This window comes from Biomphalaria glabrata, chromosome 2 (genome assembly GCF_947242115.1).
Source record: "Biomphalaria glabrata chromosome 2, xgBioGlab47.1, whole genome shotgun sequence".
Taxonomy (NCBI): Eukaryota; Metazoa; Mollusca; class Gastropoda; family Planorbidae; genus Biomphalaria; species Biomphalaria glabrata.
In genome coordinates this window covers 16,915,094-16,936,206 of record NC_074712.1, presented here as the reverse complement: position 1 = coordinate 16,936,206, position 21,113 = coordinate 16,915,094, and the positions used below count along the sequence as shown (strand labels likewise).

Genomic DNA, 21,113 nt, shown 5'->3' with positions numbered 1-21,113 from the left:
CGAGTTTAAAAACCCCTACCAGGCGGGTTCGAGTTTAAAACCCCTACCAGAGGGGTTCGAGTTTTAAAAACCCTACTAGGGGTTTTGAGTTTAAAACCCCCTACCAGGGGTTTTGAGTTTTAAACCCCCTACCTGGGGTTTTTGCAGTTAACTCCCCCTCTTCTATAAAACAAAACAAAAAAAATGCAAACGAAAATCCCCTAATTCCAAGAGCACAGTTAAGGAAGATTTTTATTTTAAAACCCCGTCTAATATTTACGATAAACTCCCTCTTTAATATAAAAAAAAAAGCGTATTACGCACTCAAAATGTTACGAGCGTAGCTAAATTGTTTTGACTCAGTTTTGAGTTTAAACCCCACTTCAGCGGGGTTTGAAGGTAAAAAATACCTCTTTAATAATAAAAACAAAGCAAATTATACACTAAAAATGTTATGAGTGTAGTCAAAGGGGTTTTGAGTTTAAACTCCCCTCCAGTGGAGTTTGAAACTAAAAAGTACCTCTTCAATATAAATAAAAGAAAATTACTCCCTCTAAAATCTATGAGCGTAGTCAAAGGGGTTTTGAGTTTAGATCCCCCGCCAGGGGGTGTTGAAGATAAATTTAAATACATCTTCAGTGTAAGAAAAAAAAAGCAAATTACGCACTCAAAATGCTATGAACGTTGCCGAAAGGGTTTTGAGTTTAAACCCCCATTCAGAGGGGTTTGGTGCTAAAAATACATCTTCAATATAAAAAAAAGCAAATTACACACTAAAATTATTTGAGAGTAGCCAAGCCAATCGGGGGTTTTGAGTTTAAACCCTTCTTCTACAGATGGCTTTTTTTTAAAACCCTTCCAGATGGTTTTGAGTTTAAGATCCCCCTACAGAGCATTTTGAGATGGAAAATCCCCAACAGAAGATTTTGACTAACCCTTTCGATATAAAATCTAAAGCAAACTACAGTCACTTAATTCCAAGAGCGTATTCAAGAGAGGTTACACATTTTTACCAGTGGCAGGGCTCCATTAATAAAGTGCAGTGAATAGTCATCTGCCGAAATTGAAAAACACTAAATGTAGCTCAACAAAGATGGCTAAGACAGATTTTAGGAGTCAGTTATAGAGATCGGGTCTAAATCAAGGAAATCCTATGCCGAACTGGGAGTCGACCCCTTAGTAAGATTGTGAGAGAACGACGCATGAGGTTTGCGGGACATGTTCTCCGACAAAATGAATTACGCATAAGAAGAGTTGCAATGATATCCTAGTACAACTTGACGCCACTCATTCATGGAGGTCCTCATGGTAGGTGGGAAGAGGCTTCAGACATTACCAGTGACAGATTTTTATGGAAACAGCTTAACGTCAAATGCTCCGAACGGCGTGGGAGGGTCTAAGTCAGTAAGAATAGCACATTAGGTTTTTGAAATAGAACTTTTTAATAGCAGGAAAATGCACTGTAGATACCTCAGAATATGCATTTTGTTGGTTTTCAATATCAGAAATAGTTCTTGGCGGCGGGGCTTCGCCCCGCGCTGGGGGAGCTCCTAGCGCTCCCCCAGACCCCTTTGGTAGTAGTGGCGGGGAATCTACAATTTTTCCACTAACTCATGGAAGAACCTATTCTATGGCACAATAAACGTCTTCCGATAGAATGAAGGGTCAGAATGTAATAAAGATTTTGTACGCACACACACACACACACACACACATAAATACATTTTTTTTTCGCGGGGGGGGGGGAGAAAAAAATTCACCCCCCCAACCCCCCCCCCCCCCCCCCCGATAAAAAATCCCGGCTACGCCCATGGTAATTATACATCCATAGTATACATGTATGTCACTTGTGCGTATGTCACGCATGACAGCGCACACTATAGGCTGGCCAGAAGGAACTCAACTGTCATTATTCAGGTCACATTACGTGTGCGAGGGAAAATAAGGCAGACGCTTCCAGATAGCATTGATTGGCATAAACATAATGCAATTGGAATTGGGGGATTGTCGTTTGCATTATTTATTAATTTTTTGTTTTATAGAAGGAGGGGGTTTAACCTCGAAACCCAGCTTGGCTGCGCTGGGGCAAGTGAAAGTTTAATATTAAAATCTCACCTAAAATAAATAAAATCAAAGCAAAAGATCAGTCACAAATCCCCCCTTTATCGGAAAGGATTTCATTTTGGGGAGGGGGGGTTGAAGCCCAAGGACCCCCCCCCCCTCTTGGCTACGCCCATGTTATTCATAATTTCACGACAGGAAAGGGTTTGCAAGAAGAAAAAGAAAGCATATAAATATAATCTCTACCTAGAATAAAAAGAAAGCATATAAATATAATCTCTACCTATTAGAAAAGAAAACATATAAATATAATATCTACCTAAAAGAACAATAAACATATAAATATTGTCTCTACCTATAAGAAAACATATATAAATATAATCTGTCGACTTCTCTCGTTGTATCCACTGGCGGATCCAGGGGGGTCGGTAGGGGCGATCGCCCCCCCCCCCACAATTTGTATACGAATTTATTATTTATGTTAATAATATATACTAATTATTTATATTTCAACCTATTTTTAGATTATTTCGCCCCCCTCCTTCTAGTATTTTGGCCGATTTGGTAGGGTCCGGAGGGGGGCGATGGCATCAATCCTCCCCCCATAAACTTTCGAGTGGGGGGGGCGGTCCCATTTATTTGCAGAAATCACAACTTGCTAACAGAATCAATTAAATATCGATATGATTAAAACTTGTTATTGGTATTTTAACCGGTCTTTATATAATGTCGTTCATCTTTGGCCGATTGGAAGGGGAGGAGCGAATACCTCTACTGCCCTTCCCATCTAAACCCTTTGAGTGGGGGGGGGGCGGTCATACTTTTATGGAGAAATCATAGTATGTGAACAAAATTAGTCGAATATCTATATAATATAAACAGGTGGAAGTGCGATACATGCAATCACCTTCACCTTCTAAATATGTTGGGTATCTTATCTTTTCAAAGAACTAATCGGGTGTATTTGCAATGTATTAAGGGACTATAAATTCATATTAGAATATTTTTCCACATTATTCAAAAGGTCCTTTATAATAGAATGAATAATGAGCTGTAGGTCAGGAGAATGCGTTACTGCAGTGAAGAATGCCAAAAAACGCTTTTAGCGTCGAGGCTTCGCTCTGAACCTCACTGATGTGAATAATAAGCTGTAGATGTCAAGAGAATACGTTTCTGCTGTGAAAAATGCAAGAAAACGCTTTTGGGTGTCGGGGCTACGCCCCGTACCCCACTGAGGAAACTTACAGCGCTTTCCCAGACCCCCAAGCTTGCAAGAGAAAGGCCTCAACATGACTGTTTTATTTTTTTGTTTTTTTTTTCGCCGAAGATTGAGAAAGTCTTATTTTATTCTCATATATCGAATATATATATATATATATACATATATATATATATATATATATATATATATATATATATATATATATATATATATATATATATATATATATATATGCTGTACGCACGTTTATGCATAGGGTTAGGGTTTACTGGGCGTTATAATAGGGTTAGATTTGGAAAAAAATCGCCCCCCCCCACTCCAAAGTTCTGGATCCGCCAGTGGTTGTATCGTTGTTCAGTGGGTGTCTTAAATTTTCATAAGCCACAAAACAGAACAAAAACAATAGGTCTATGCTTAAAGTCACTACAAACGCTTATGTGCTACACCTTCAGAAATGATCCTCGAATTTAACTTTGATTTGCGCAAACGTATATAGGCCCTATTTTATTTTATTTATTTATTTATTTATTTAAGTAAAGGGTTGACAAACACACCGCTCTATATTTGGCGGGGGGGGGGGGGGGGGATGTTGACTGTCGTTGACTTGAAGCACCATGCTGCTGGTAGAGCGCTAAACCGCTGTAGGCGTATTTGCATTTTAACTAGTAAAAACTTGAAATGACTAAATAACTTCGTTGGGAACAATACTATGTAAAACTTTTATTACAATGTAAAAATATTTTAATTTAAATAATTAATGGAATAAATATAGTAGACTTAAGTAATAATATAAAATGGTATTTTGAACCAAATCCAACTCACTAAAAAACACGTCTTTTCACTCTAGCATTTTATGGAGATGTCTGATGTACTCAAGGCAGCTTCAATTACGACAACGCCTCTTATCTTTTTTTTTTTTTTGCATCATTCACACTACACAGCCGCCAACCAATCGCTTTTCTCACAGTCAACGTAGAAACATAACAAAAAGTAACAGGTAATTGAGAAACACTGATCTATATGTGTTTACATTTGTTTTAATATTTTTTTCCATCGTTCTAGAAATGTATATAGTATATAGAATCCAAGAAGTGAATCACAAGGACTAATTTATGTCTCGATGTCTGTAAGTTAAACTCCCCCCCCCCCCCAGATCTATTAGAATAAATCAATATTTAATAATGAACTTGCAGATCAAAAGATTAGATCAATGTTGACAAAGTGAGACACATTTAAATTCAAAATGGTATAGAACTATAGATCGAGACAAATTAAATCTTCTCAAATCAAATCAACATGTTTATATATGCTTAATAAGCTTTTATTTATTTAATAATATATATGGTCATATAACATGATTAAAGTGTCATATAAGAAACGAAAATAAGTCGATGCATATATGGGCCTATATAGATCCAGTTTTGAACCAATCATGAATGAAGAGAATTATTTTCTAATGAAAAATTGTATTGGAAAAGGATTTCTGTGGGTTTTTTTAGGGAGGGGGGGGGGGGAGGGTGTGTGTGACACAGACCCTAGTGACGTCGACCTGTTGGTTGAACGCCGATCCCATTTTAACCGTTTTTTTTTATTATTATTATTATTTCGATCTTGTACCTATCGGTTACTATATGGCTATGCATATATATATATATATATATATATATATATATATATATATATATATATATATATATATATATATATAATAGCCGACTAATCTGAATTTAAATGTAAACATAGAGTTGAAGCTAGGTGCTGAAACAAATGATACATACATATATTAAACATAAATGAATAACAGCACCTGGGACCAAGTTTTTAAGAGAGAAAGTAGTGAAATGCTACGAAAATAAGGGCATGCGCCGACCGAGGCTCGAACCTGTGACACTGGATTCGACACCACCGCCTAGCGATAACGCACCAGGCTAGTTTCGCTTGGTGCGTTATCGCTAGGCGGTGGTGTCGAATCCAGTGTCACAGGTTCGAGCCTCGGTCGGCGCATGCCCTTATTTTCGTAGCATTTCACTACTTTCTCTCTTAAAAACTTGGTCCCAGGTGCTGTTATTCATTTATGTTTAATATATGTATATAATCTGAATTTATTATGTAAGCTTCAATGATTGCTCGGTAAGACTACAAGACTAGGCCCTACTTAAAAAATATTTTCATTGTTTTGTATTGCTGGATCATCAAGTCTATCTATATGCCTTGATAAAAATCTAATGACTATCAATCTAGATCTATAAAATCCTAAAACTGGATTAGTAATACTCGCATGCCGCTTAGTAACGGTTATTTTCAAAATATGGTATGCTGTTACAGTAATTGTAAATTTTGTTTACTGGGTTTTGGGAAATAGAAAATGTTGTAATCATGAATTAATTATAAATAAAATAAATGTATTTATTATTATATTATCAACTTGAAACATATTTTTGTTATTTTACACACAAAGAAGGCATAGACTTAGAGTCTAATAATTAATAAAAGAAAAAGATCTATTGAGTCTAGTAAACTTTTCTATTTACCTCCCACGAAATTTTTACTCTAAACGGAAGTTGTTATTCCGTCATAGATCCATTCCCTCGACAAGAATAGGAGGAAGTGACATTACACAAATTGGATTGTTATTTTCTCTCTCTCTCATTTGTAGGCAAGTTTCAGTAGCCTTAACAGAGGATCATTGCTCCTTTACCCTTAGATCTAATCTATAATTAGTCTAGTTCTCTTTTTTTAATAAGACAGTCACTATAGCGTTAAACTGTGACTACTAACGACTACACTAAATTGTCTAAATTAAATAACACTTCAACTTCAGAGTACTTCAAACTCAGTACAGACTTGGAGACTAGACTTCACTGTGTCACAGTGTGTGAGAATTGATAGTGTGTAGCACTTTAATACTGTGTACTCTGTAGTGTTGTCAACCGTTGTAAGCAGTGTTGCTGCAGTGTAGTCTAGACTCTAGTGCTAGTCTAGATCTAGTAATCTAGTGAAGTCTAGTCTGGTCTTCTTACTACTCTTACTCTACACTGACTACAGTCTACTAGTCTCTAGAGACCACTTAGTTTAAGTTTAGAGGTTAGTAGACTGACTTTGTGACAGTGAGTTTGTGACTTACTTAAAAAGCTACACAACTCACTACAGTTGGAGGTGACTACACACTGACTGACTACAGTCAATATAGACTATGTATAGAGTAATATTTAACTAGTAGAGTCTAGTTAAGTCTAGTTCTAGATCTAGAATGATAAAAATCTAGTATCTAGAGTAGTCATATAACGTATAAGTATTAGGTTCATAGAATGATAGATCTGGATCTCTAGATGATTAGAATATTTAGAATTAAAATCAAGATACATATCTAGGATCTAGACTAATCTAGGCAGATCATAGATATTAGATTGCTAGATCTATATTTAAAAATATTAATATCGTATATAATCGCTAGATCTAGACTTGGGCTAGGACCGACTAATCTCTATATATTATTATAGATCTAGTCAATCTAGTTAGTAATTCTAGAATCTAGATCAGATAGTCATCTAGATTATAATATATAAGTTAAAAATATTGTTCTCTATGCTGCATCATGCTGTTTAGCATGCATGTGCTATTGCTGATATCAGGTCGTTCAATAATTGGATGTTTGCGATCAACTAATAAAAAGTACAATAATTACCTGAGTAGTTGATAATATTTTTAAAAAGAATTGTATTATCGCTAGTTCGGACTGAGATCATTTTTTTTAAAATGCTTCTCTCTCAAGGATTTGGAGTGACTGATTAAAAAAAAACAAGTTTTTAAAAAAGTGGAAGCCGTTCGGCGACACAACTTCTGATTGGTTTTTAAAAAACTTGCTAAAACATAATTTTTTACAAATTTTATTTTAAGTGCTGAAAATAATACATTATGATTTCTGAAATAAAAAATATGTGTTACCTAATTAAAATTGACAATATTTAAGTGAAAATAAATAAATATCGGCACATATGATCTTGCGACAAACAATAGTTGCATCAAGACTATATTTTTTTAAATCTAAGACATAAGAAGCATTCAATTCACTTTTTTTTTTCTATAACATTTACAACAACAAACATTTTTTAATGGTAAGTATGCAATAGTTTTCATAAAATTATAAAAATAATATGTATGTTTCTTACCTTTTCAAACATAAAACCATTTATATAACTAAAAGTAAAACCTGTTGGTCGTGAATAGCTTGTAGACTTAGTAAAATGAATTTCATAAATGCACAAAATCTTTATAAATAAAAACGAATTTCAACAAAATGTTGCTAACGAAGCTTACACAAACATAGAACTACACATCAGACTTAAAAAATATGCTACAGATGGCCTATGTTCAGAGATAATGAATATTGAACTTAATCTATAGTACACCCTATGGTCCCTGTTGACTTTCTACGGACCCCAATGGTCTATTACTATACTTATAATATTTTTACTTATAATAATCTTTCTTATATATAATATAATTCATCTTTGATATAAATAGAGCCAAATTAAGCAGATAAAACTCTTAAGATACAGTTCTTTCAATTTGGCGGTACTAGATCTGTAATAATATAGAAATGAGGAATATTACTATTCCATACTATACTATGTACTATAGTTAGGTGTAGATACAAATTTAGTTTCTGTTTCCTAAATTCTAGTTCTGGAATGAGTGTCACTGTAGAAAAGGTTTCATTTCACGACTGAGGCACGACTAGACAGACAGGATGGGGACATGACATTTCGTTCACCTAATGTGTAGGCTACACCCCATCCTGGACCTCCCACACCTAAAATCTTCTTGTAACAGTAAAGAGTGACTGCGTGGAAAGTCCGTAAATCATCTAGATCTAGCTAGTAATAGTAGCCTATCTAGAGTTAGATCTAAGTTATAACTTAGATTTAGTGAAGATAATTCGCACCTAACTTGAAAACTCTGTGAATTTTAGTCAATTTAATGATCTCAATATATATATATATATATATATATATATATATATATATATATATATGACCTCCAACCTGGTCAGTTGCCACCCGCTTTGCCATGATGTGCAGTCAAGCATGACATCATGTATCTACTTAATTGGTCAATTTTTCCCTTCATTTAGTGTGTATGCCTTAATTTCCTTAAAAAATAAACTTTTATATATATATATATATATATATATATCTATTGTATATATATATATATGTATAAATGAGTAAAATCTATAATAGATAGATTCCTTATGTGGACCACCTTAACAAAATTAATCCCGCACATCTATCCCTTTGTAGACATTGCACTCACTCACCTTATGAAACTGACCAATATCCTCTTTGAATGGCCCATCTTAGGCAGACCACTACAGCTCATCATAACCAACACTCTGTATCAGTGCTGAATAACTGAACAGCTCACTATTTAACCTTGAAACAATCTGCGAAAGAGCTTACAGCTCAGCAGAAAAAAGAATCCCTTATGTGGATTAAGAACTTTGTTACTTGTGAAAGTATAGATCACAACTTTTTGTTTTCGACTTTTACTTCTTTTTACATGATGCAAATTGTGTCTTTTCAGAGCCCTTTACAGTAGGAAAATGCTGTCTAGGACCTACATGAGAATAGTAAAAGCCTAAATGAAAATATCCCCCCAAAATTAATTCTGAAGATTTGTTTTCTGATTGTTCGCCTGAAGTGGGAAAAAAAACCTTAAAACAATGCCAGCTATAAGGAGAACTCTAAAAAATGTTGTTAAGAACTATTCAGATGCGCAAGTCAAAGTTCGGGAAGCCACTTCAAATGACCCTTGGGGTCCCTCTAGTACACTAATGACTGAAATAGCAGATCTGACCTATAATGTGGTAGCTTTTACAGAGATTATGCAGATGATTTGGAAAAGGTTGAATGATGATGGCAAGAATTGGAGGCATGTTTATAAAAGTCTAGTGGTCCTAGATTACATCATTAAAACAGGCAGTGACAAAGTAAGTTCACATCTGATAGCAAATATTGCTTTCATTTTGTGGCATTGGCATTATAAATATTATCTTTATTTAAACCCACAACTAAACACACATCTTAGATTATAAAGAATTTAATTACATATTATATTTATTTTGTTTTATAAATATTTTTCTGGCTTTGCACAGATGTTCTAAACACATGAAATAGAAAGTAAATACTTTTCTCTAAATGTATTCATATTAGCAGTCACACATTCTTGTTGGAAACAAATGTCTATTACTTTCATAATACTTTCCTTTCTTTTTTTCCCCCTTCAAAACATGTTATTATCTTTGTTTTTCTTTCATCCTACACATTATAATGTATTTTCCTCAAAACATCTGTTATCTTTAGCTTTTTTTTTTTTTCATTCTACATTTTATGCCAAGTTTTTGATTGGTTCTATATTAAATTACAATAGTGTACAATTCAGAAGCAGTAATTCTAAGTAGAGATTATAAAAGTTTCTAGAATGAAATAATTAGCAATTAATTTAAGTTCTTTTTTTTTTAAGTACAGCTGTGATCTGTCATGATCATACATGTTTGTACTATCTCCCACATAAATACAAATGTGTACTGTCTCCCACATAAATACACATATTGTACTGTCTCCCACATAAATACAAATGTGTACTTTCTTCCATGTAAATGCAGGTTGCTCAGCAGTGTAAAGAAAATTTCCATGCCATCAAGACTTTGACAAGTTTCCAGTATATAGATGCTGACAATAAAGATCAAGGGATGAACGTCAGAGAAAAGGCCAAACAGTTGGTGGCCATGCTGTCAGATGATGAGCGCCTAAAGAATGAAAGGGCAAAAGCACTCAAGGCCAAAGAGAGGTTTGCCCAGAATGCTATGGGGGTTGGCAATGGACATGGAACCAGTAGAACTCGAGTAAGAAAAAAAAAGATTTTATTTTTTTCCTTCTGTTAAATCTTCATTCTTCTTTGAACTGTTTTATGCACGTGAATATGAATTAGGGTTGAGTGTGCATGCTCACAATTGAACAATTGGGTGGTGGGGCTGAGTGGCTTAAACTATTGGCTATCTATGAGCTTGATTTCAATGCTGAGTTGTGCTAGCTGAGTGCCTAAAGGCAGTACTGAAATTTTCTTAATGAATATTTTTGCAATATTACTCTTAGCAAAGCTGAAAATTTGACAACTCTGTTTGATTGTACAAATATTCAAACCATCTTCTAATATCAAACAGACATGGTGCACTATTTCTGAGGAAAGTAAATGAGGGAATTTTTTTTTTTATTTCAATAGAGTTGTACCATGATCTGTCCCAGTAACCCATGAAGGGCTCTGTACTGCTTCAGCACATCCTTTCATTCAGATCTCTCTTTTGTCTCCTTGCCTTAACTCCAAGTTGTTATACATCTGCATCTACATCATCAATCCATCTTGTTAATGGTTTTGTAAATGCTTTGCAGTTAATTATTAAATTGGAGGCTTAGATGTTTACTAACCTGGTAGACTTGATACTTAACTTCTCTCCAAATTGACGATTACCATTGTTGATTTGACCTCATTTAATTAATGTTTGATTGTATTAACTTTATTTTGTGTTCTATAAAAAGAGCATGCATTCCCCTTCAATTCTTTACCAAAATAAAACACTTTCTGATTAAAAACGAAAAAGTTATTAAAGCTTAATCATAGCAGTGTTGAAAAATACTAATGAGCAAAATGAAGAATTCTGTTGGAATGTGGAAAATGAAAGAGTTAATTTACTTCAAATTTCAACACATACTTTTTTTTCTATTATGTTGTTATTGTTTCTTGTAATACTATGTGATTAAATTTTGTATAAATTCTGGATCTAAATAGCTCTTTGGTTACATCACCATGAAAGTTTTTTCCATTTTTATTGTTATACTGATAAGTTGATAGAGCTTGCAATGTCCTTGCATAGAAAGCACCATTCAAGTACTATATATGTATAAATATGATTTACTTGTATAGATGAGGCTTGGAGGCAGTCCCCCCATAGGATCAGGTTATCAAGATACTTATGGATACCCAGACTGTAAGTATAGATGATATGATTGATATTTTAAATTTCATCTTGCTCCTTGCCTATCAAAAACCCTTCTAATGGTAGCGCAGAAACCTTCTAGATACCTCCCACTGGTCCACAAAAAAGAGACCATAGCACACTGAGCATGCTTTAGCTTGAAATATGTGCTATATGAAAGCAATTTAAAAAACAACTTATGTTTTTAAACTTTGAAATTCTGCATCATTATTGGTCACAGCTGATCACCTGGGTATGGTTTCTTCACATTTCATAGTATAGTATTTGAAAAAATCTAACACCATATCGATATGTGCTTATGTCTAAGTGCTAAGGACATACTCTCATTTAATGTTATGGTTACTTAAGATTTGGAATTGCAGACCTGCCTACCGTTACGCAAAATGCGTATTCGTTACGCAAAATCTCCAAAAATGACCATCAGTATGCGAATATGCATTTAACCCATCGCGTTACGCATTTCGTATCCTTTGTTTTTTCCCCCTCTTGACTAGCTTACGAGCGGTCACGGAGGTCATGCTAAGCCGTCCCGTTGGGGGGGGGGGCAGAAAAGGTGGGGGAACACATTGTGTCTAGATCTATACGTTGAGGGAGTGGCGGGTTGGTACCATCAGTTAGCTGATACACCAAAGTGACTTTTTTTGTGTAGGTTCATTAGTAGAAATTAATTATGTTGAATCCCTGATTCCCGTATTCATTTGTATAGAAAAAAATATCGAAGTGTTATCGATTCAAAACACATTGAGTGACGTTGTAGATATCTAATCTAGATCTGGATTCTAGATCTAGAATCTAGATAACTTGTTATACAGGAATAGATATAGCTAGATTCTAGCTAGTCATTACGTTATATCATGATTTAGTTTTAGTATGATTTAGATTGACTAGATCGATAACATCTACTACCATCTAGTCTAGATCTAGACTAGATTCTTAGTCTTGGTATAGAATAGATCAAGGATGGAGGTAGGCCTACGAAAGTTTGGAGTAGACCTACGTTTGTATCGGATCCATGGCATTGGTAACACTCTTGACCTTGAGCCCAGATCTAGAGTAGATTATATTCATTATATAGACATAGATCCAGATCTAGTCTAGATATCATCTCTATTGTCGTATCTAATCATGACATCTAGATGTAATATATTTTATATATATATATATATATATATATATATATATATATATATATATATATGACAAAATAGTGGATCGCGTAAGTGTTAGGCATTCTGGTGCCAAAATACGCATTTTTACCATCAGCGTTACGCATTTGGACTTTTTTAGGTAGGCAGGTCTGCAATTGGTTTTCATGTGTATTTGGAGTTATTAAAAATTTCATTTTCCCACCTTGTAATCAATGGGACATATAATGTAAGGCTAATTTGTTTCTTATATTGAAGGTTAGCAAGCAATGTCATGTTGAGCACAATGACCAACTGCCTTTACTCTCTCCTGACTAATGTCAGGACTCCTAAATATCTCTAAGCTTGAAATCTCAGTCTTGACAGGGATTCAAAATCAAGACCCTCTGGTGCTGAAACCATGTGCTTTAAAGATTTATGAATATCAGATTGATCTTGCTTTTTTTTTTTCTAAAGAATTTCCAGATGTCATCACAAGATGCATCCATATTAACCAACTGTTCTTTTTACTTGCTTTACTTTTCTTCTTTTTTTTTTTTCAATTTCAATGATATATTTATAAAACAGTAGCATTTGGTTTTATTTAGCAGCTTCTCCTGGCAGTGGTAGTGCTGGTACCCCATCTGAGATGGAATCAGCTCGACCGTCCTCTGCAGGGGAAGAAGAACTCCAGCTTCAATTGGCCTTGGCGATGAGCAAGGAGGAACATGAGGAGCAGATTAGGAAGCAGAAAACTGATGACATCAAGCTACAGATGGCCATAGAACAAAGCAAAGAACAGGCCAAAAATGTAAGTAGTCAAAATAGTTTTGGTTTGGGAAGGGGGGGCAGGAAGCACTGTGGATTTATTGAACAAAACCATAGTTGCATCAAACACTCTTGTCAGGTACTTTGTTGCTTTATTGCTATGATAGCTGTTTTACAGATGCTTTGAAAGTCTAAAAAGTTCTAATGACTAGAGAGTGTTAAAAAAAAAAGAAAAAGATGCATGATGTCAAGCACCACAAAAAAAAACACAAAAGATTAGTTAAAAAGTGTTTTGCAGCTCATTTTACTGCACCAAACAGATCCACATTTTAAACACCAGCTGTTTTTGTTTTGTTTTTATTTTGTTGCTAATCTTAAGAGAAACTTGGTATGTCAGGTAGCCTGAGAGTGTACAACTTATGTCAGTAAGTGATGGGAACCTTCACAAGATGTATTGCATATCATTTAGTGGATCCTTTGGGCTGAAAAAAACAGACACAGTTTCTTTTTTAACCAAAACGTTGATTTTTTTTTTTTTTTTTTCTATTTGATCTTTTTTTTTTTTTTTTTTTTTTTTTTTTATGTTAGGCTGCTTCAGGCCTTAATTTGGGTATTACTGATCTACTGGATTGAATTTAGATCTATGTCAAACATGGAGAATGTTCCCTTCACATTTTTTTTTATTTTGCCATGAAAGTAAAAGTAGAGAGTGATAATGGGTTTACCTGTTCATCCGACATTTTCATATCAGATATAAAATACTGTGAAAATGGGTTTATCCAATATGTTAAAAAGTTTCATTCTTTAATAGAGATACAAGTAGGTACTCTGTCTATTTTTAGGGTCGTCTGGTTGTGGGAGGGACAGACAACATACTCTATGGTCTCTAAGGAACATTAATGCCAAGTTTTTTTAAGATTGGTCAAACCAGGACCGGTCTTAAGCCACTGCTACCTATGCAGTCGTAGTGGGCCCTGCGCTAATTCTAGATTTAATTATTAAATTGCAAAATATATTTGAAAAATTCCTGGAAATCTCCTGAATTTATTAAAATCTCCTAAAAACTCATAAAAATCTCCTGAAAAATAGACAAAATTGTCATTTGCGCGATAAAAGAAAAAAGACATTGTCAGCATTCATGTAATAAAATGTAATAATCGGGCAAATTTTCACCTCAGTCGGAACTTCCAATACTTTATTTTCTTTTATAGTCACTGACATATAAATATGCCATAGGTTGCAAGGTTCCTAAAGTAAAGTTAATTTGATCGCAATTTTGTACTTAGTAAAGAATGAATAAAATTCAGTCGAATTTTTTTTTTTCGAATACAAAATCTTAATTTTCACTTATTATTCTTATTCCCACCCAGAATAGGCCCGGTGGTATCAGTTTCGCATAGGGCCCCGCAATTGTTAGGACCGGCCCTGGGTCAACCATTTTTTTATTTTTATCCAAGACATATATACATACATACATACATCTTACTTTCTGATATATATATATATATATATATATATATATATATATATATATATATATATATATATATATATATATATATTAGATAATTTAAATAGAAATGGACTTCTGAAAGAAAAAGCTTTTTAGTGAATTTTTCCCCAGTTGTATAAGGAATGAGGAAATAAAAAAAAAAAACAGGAATGGTCTGGTGCAGGTTTTGTGAGACATAAAAAAGAGAATAAGATTAACTTATTAAATCTGTATGTTGCCTAAAGAAAAATGTCAATAATATTGAGATGTGGTTACACCATCTGTTGTTAAGTTATTTATTTGTTAAATTTAATTGCAAGCGCCAAATATAAAGCTTGGATCTCTTGGGCAAATATACAAATTTGATCACAATCAAATGTAAAAGAAGCATTATTTAGAACAAATGTACATAGCATTAATAAAAGTGCCAGGGCACAATTGAAAACCAGTTCTCTTGTAAGAAAGACATCATGCCTGTGTTTTCAGAAAATGAAGAGCTACTCAACATTAAACCCCAGCGGTATTAGGTTCCTTTGAATTTGGTTTCATAGAGGTCTCTATTTTTATGGAATAAATAAAGTCCAAAATGTTGTAGAACAAAAATTATGTGTTGTAATGAATTAATTAAAATTAGTTTTTAAAAAATACATTTAATGTACACTTATTTTTTATTTAAAAAAAAAAAAGAAATCATTTTCCCTGTGGGTCATCATGACCCAATAGGTTGCAGAGAACAGTGTGGAAAAATTTCTTTTTTAATTCTGTTTCCATCACTGGACTGGACATCATTGTACTGCACAATGGGGTCAACATGTGCTGTCAAGTGGTACAGCTTGTAGAGATAGAGATCAGTCCGACACAATTCTATTCTTGTAATTGGAGGGTCACTTGTGTTTCCTAGTCTGGTAGAATGGGTGTCTAGGAAGTTGTTTCCCCTTTTCCATGACCATTTGGAAAAATTGGACAGAGAGTTTCTCCATTTAGTTAGAGCCTCATTCAGAACTAGAGAAGGATTTAGAGTTCAAGTACTAAACATTCCTTCCACTTAAAGTTTCATTCATTGTTTTATATTCATATTGTAAGTAACGATATACTCCAGAACAAATATCAGGACACCCGTAACTGTTTTGCAAATATTGTTTTCTTCATTTTCTTGACTTTTACCAAATGGCTTTAGTTTCTTTTTCTTTTGGATTTCTTTTAAAAAAAAATCCTGGAAGGCACGTTTTTTTTCCAGCCTTGTTGGAATAATATCCCCTTTTGTACCCTGGTATGATTATTAACTGCATGCAGATAAAGATTCTAATCTGCTTTGGTTTGCTATATATGGAAAATATTACAAATAAACCCTTAAACATAATGAAACAGAATTTTAAAAAGACAAAGTTTGTCTTCCTTCTTAGAAGGAATCTAATCTTCTGTGTGTACTGTCTTTCATAGGACAGGCGGCGTCAGCAACAGCAACAGACTCAGTACCCAACAGTAAGCCAATTAGCTGTCTGTAAGACTGGTCTCTTTTACAGCATGACTTGATTGACACTACTGTCTGTCCCCACCCCCAGCCAGCGCCAGATAGCTTTGTATTACCCAGTTGGCCACATTCTGTTGCCAATGCTCATCTACCTGGCTATATCGTCAGAATTGTCTGTGTTGATAGGATTTATTGTTTGTGGAGCTTTTGTTTTTATTGTTTGTGTTGTTTTGTTTTCTTTGTGCAGCTTTGTTTTCATTGTTTGTGGAGCTTTGTTTTCATCACCTCTGTAGCTTTGTTTTTATTGTTTGTGAAATAATGTTTGTTTTCTTTTTTTTTTTTATATTGTTTTCTGTATCTTGTCGTTAGCACTACTGCATTTTGTTTGTTCCAACCCCAAAGTACAATCAAAACCAGCATTGATTCTGATATTTCCACATTAGTTCTAAGATGTTAAATTATAAAATACAATCTTTGAACTAAGTGTTTCAAATTTAAATCTATATTTAAAAAAACAAACACTAGTTACTTCTTACAAAACTGACTGCCAAAGAACTTCATTACTACCATGTGTGCTTTTTTTTTCTTTATTAGTACTTTCCATCAGTTTGTATTGATTTATTAGTTTGCTTTATTTTCTGTTTTCTTGAAGTGTTTCAATTTTAATATATGTGTGTATTGATCTGTAGAAATGTGTGTATAGACATAACACAAGTACTAGAAGTCTATAGAAAATGTTGACATTCTTACTGAAGTACATAACCACAATCATGACAGGGATGTCACTTGTCTCTTGGGTTTGAATTTCTGTGCCATAGTTTGGAGGTGTTTTTTTGTTTCGTTTTTTAATATAAATATTTTTAAAAGCTTAATTAGAAAATTTTAAATAAGTGGTTGGTTGACAGATTTTATATTCTAGTTTCATGTAATTATGCAGTTAATAGAGTTTCTGTAATTGGCATCTACCTCTTTCAACTCTTCATAGCTATATAGATTAGCCTCTTAAGTCTTTAAAAGAATCAGTCTCTTACTTTAAATTGTTAACAATAAGTATGGTATAATGACACCGTCTATTATATTTCCTTAAAAAAAAAAAATAAGCACATTTCCGAAATTATTTCATACTAACCACATATTGAGAAACACAATTTTTTTTATTTTTTTTTTCAGAAAAAGGTCAGGTGCATCCCTGTGATAAACTTTCTTCTTAATCTGTGATATACTAACCAACAACAACAAATAAACCGTTCAAAATTACAAACACATTTTTGTGTTAAATAGGTCGCTTCTGACTCTCTTTAGTTTTTATAGCATGACTGATTTCAAATCTTAGTTTCAGTACTGGCTACACTATTGTTGTTTTTATAGCATGACTGATTTTAAATCTTAGTTTCAATACTGGCTACACTATTGTTGTTTTTATAGGCTTGTGTTTTTTTTTTTTGCACCCTTCTTTTCTGTGTTTTAAACTATTGTTTGCCATGATCTAAATTATGTCATTCTAGTGTTGTGAATCCTACATTGCTAACCATCTCTTCTTCTACAAGTATTTGCCTTGCTGATGTAACTAGTCAATGATGTGTCACTTTGTTTTTTTTTAGTTCATTTAAATTTTAAAAACTTTTCTACATTTCACTTTCTAAACTTCTACATGACTTTGTTTTAAATGCGTTTTAGTTTTATTATAGAAATGACATACATTTATTTATATTTAAAAAAATGAAATAATACTAATTGTTTTATGCTAATAATTCATGTTATTTATATCATGTTTAATAGTATTGGTAGCATTAATAGGAGAAATAGAATAATTATAGTGTTTACTGTTCATTAAAATAACAATTTAAAACCTTAACATTGAAATTAATGTTTGTTCGCCTGAAATGTCAACACATCCTTTTCTTCCACTATATTTCCTACATCTACTTTGCTTTGTTCAATGGACCTCATTCACCAATCGTAAACAAACAACATTTAGTCACGTGATCTTATTGATAAAACAATGGAAAAAAAAAGTGTCACGTGACAACCATCATGAATTAAACATGAGATCGTAAATTATATAGAAGAGATAGAGCACCACGTGGCTAAGTGTTGTTTGTTTACGATTGGTGAATGAGGTCCATTGTACAGGTCACATTTTAGTTCATAATGTTTACAAATTGTGTTGACTGTATTGTTTTATATCTTTGCATTAGAATTCACAGCCTAGTGCATTTCTGGATCTGGCTGGACCCAGCAGCAATGCAGACCCATGGGGCATGCCTCTACCTGCTCAGACCACTGACCCCTGGGGAGCTCCGTTATATGCGACAACCGCTCCGCCAGACCCTTGGGGCTCCAGCAGTGCTTCCGCTGGTGGTGGTGGTGCCAGGCCTGCAGTGTACTCCCCTGTCCAAGGTGTGAGTGCCCAGCCTGCTGACCCTTGGGGTGTGCCGGCTCCTAGTCCACAGTCAACTGGAGGTAAGGAGTCAGAATATTTCCTCGACCATTGAATTCCACACCTTTCCCTTGCTCAACCCTTCTCTTTTTTTTTTTTAAATAATACCTTGCAGCATAATAATGTTAAAGACAAGTGCCTATATTACAAAGTGAACTACTACAGTGATGTTTTACAATGGGCTTAAAGTTCATATTTTAGCATTTAATTTTTATCTTGCTAAGTAACAAAGTAAATAAGAAGCTAATTTGTATGTTAGATAGATCTTGGTATGTAAAATAGATCCTCTCTACATAGGTCTTGGTATATAAAATAAATCCTCTCTACATAGATCTTGGAATATAAAATAGATCTTCTCTACATAGATCTTCTTCCTAGTTATCGCTCTGTGCTTCAGAAACAAACAAATTGCTTAATTATATGAACTACCGTATGTCAGTCACTTGTCAATAAAACTAAAGAATTTCAAATTATCATCACACTCCGAGTGAGGTCTGAGAGGCTCCAATCCTCTCTTTTAAAATCCCCCTGAAGTTAAGCATCTTGTGAATTTATGTTTTGCAAAGTCTTCACACACATCATTCTTTTACAGTTCGTTTTTGTAATGGTTAGTGAAGATTTGACTAGTATCAGTAATGTACTTGGACAACATTAACAAATGGTGGCTCTACAAGTCTGTTAATTTGACTTGTGAAATATATATATATAACCATCATCTACATAAACTTAATCCTCTGGATCTTCTTGTGACTAGGATTTGATACCACAGTGAAGGCCAGGTAGAGTTTGACCTTCTGTACTTCCAAAACAAAATAAAAAATCTATAGCATCAAGTAGGCTAACTGAGTAATAAATAATGGAGAGTACTATAGAAGTTGAAAAGAAGGTTAGCGGGAAGTTTATTACTACAAAAAAAGGGCTTCGGCATGTTTGTATTATTGGATTGTATCAGAAATTAAAAGAGTAAAAGTACTGTCTCAGGTTCTCAGATCACTCTCTAAATTGTTCAGATACATTGTGTTCCACAGACCTCTTGTACTTTAGGCCCAGTTGTCTTATTCTACGTAATACATTTAACTTATGAAAACATTGTTACATTCGTAACTCCAGTTTTAAATACTGGTGCTGTAAAATGCCATAATAAAAACTAAAAACTAGAAAACTATGTACAATAACAGAGATTTTCTAAGAAAAAGTACAAATCACTCATCCACATGTTGTCAGCTTGAGTTACTTTTCTTTGGTCAAATTTCCTTCCCCAGTTTAAATTTGTTTCACCTTTTTGAAGTATCACCCTTCCATACCACCACACCCTTCCATCTTTCAGGTGCATGGTCCAGTGCCAGTCCCACTCCGCAAGCCTCAGCCTGGGGAGCCCCTTCACCTGCCAGTTCTGCTGGGCCAGATATTTTTACTTCTTCAAAAGCTCCAGTGACCAACGGTACATCTTCCACAAACAATATTGACTCGGAGTTTGACCTTTTGAGTGCTCGCAGTACAGAAACATCTCCAGTTAAAAACTCTGTGCTAGATGAGTTTGATTTATTAGGTAGGCCTATATCTCGTTAGAAAAAACTACTAGGACATGAATAATTAATATACTGTGATTTTAAAAGATCATTTTTTAAATACCTAAACGACTCAAGTTAGTATAATAAAATACACATTTCACTAGTCAGCAGATTTTAGGTTTTCAATATAGCTGGGAGGGGGAATGGTGGCTGAGTGGTCAATGCTTGGCTTCCAATATGAGAGGTCTCTGGTTCGAATCTTGGTGTAGACAGGGATTTTTAATTTTAGGATTTTAAAGGACACCCCCTCATTCCTCCCAACTCTTATAGGTACTTACCTGACTTAAGTAGATGGTGGTTGTTCTGGCCACATGACACCCTGCTCTTTGACGTAGTTAGCCAAAGAAACATATGACCTTTACATCATCTGCCCCATAGATCGCAAGGTCTGAAAGAGGGTACTTTACTTTCTATAGCTGGGAACACATCGGAACTTTCCACATAACCCATGTAAATATTCTTCAGAATGTTTCAACCATAGTTCTCTTCCAGGAAAAGACACTTTTTATTTTTAAATCTTAAGACAATCATTTCATTAGATTAAATTTAGAAACAAAGCAACAACAAGCTTTACATGATCATTACAAGCAATACATGTACTAGTCTATTTTGTTAAGAGAGCATCTTAAATAGACTTAGAAAACCCAGACATGTGACTTTTCAAGGAAGCCACTTTAACTTCTTCATAATTCAATATTATTAAATTACTTTTTAAAAAATCTGATGATGTATCCATTCAGGTGGAGCACACACTAATGGTACTTCTGGTGATGCCTTTAACATGGATGAACTTAGAGAAAACATGCCAGAGAGTAAAAAGAAGAGTGCCGAAGCATTTTTAGGAGGTCATGCCAACCTGGTCAATTTAGACCAGCTTGTGGCGCGAGCTCCTCCAAAAGGTATACTGCTTGTCTCCCTTGCCACCTGCC

General features: G+C 34.2%; 1 protein-coding gene across 7 annotated transcripts in view; it reads left to right on the top strand.

Moving 5' to 3' along the window:
- LOC106052553 (epsin-1-like) overlaps positions 1 to 21,113 on the top strand; it is a 29,559-nt gene that overhangs the window by 4,646 nt on the left and 3,800 nt on the right. The window contains exons 1-9 of one of the 7 annotated variants that reach the window (XM_056019423.1): positions 4,278 to 4,388; positions 8,849 to 9,254; positions 9,930 to 10,169; positions 11,246 to 11,309; positions 13,051 to 13,253; positions 16,143 to 16,184; positions 18,372 to 18,636; positions 19,941 to 20,162; positions 20,925 to 21,083. In XM_056019423.1, the coding sequence (XP_055875398.1) occupies positions 8,988 to 9,254; positions 9,930 to 10,169; positions 11,246 to 11,309; positions 13,051 to 13,253; positions 16,143 to 16,184; positions 18,372 to 18,636; positions 19,941 to 20,162; positions 20,925 to 21,083 (1,462 nt within the window). In that variant the 5' untranslated portion in view covers positions 4,278 to 4,388; positions 8,849 to 8,987. Of the gene's footprint in view, positions 1 to 4,277; positions 4,389 to 5,374; positions 5,393 to 5,972; positions 6,273 to 6,328; positions 6,347 to 8,848; positions 9,255 to 9,929; positions 10,170 to 11,245; positions 11,310 to 13,050; positions 13,254 to 16,142; positions 16,185 to 18,371; positions 18,637 to 19,940; positions 20,163 to 20,924; positions 21,084 to 21,113 lie in introns of those variants that run through there. The other 6 variants (XM_013207963.2, XM_056019428.1, XM_056019422.1 and 3 more) reach the window with 6 other exon arrangements.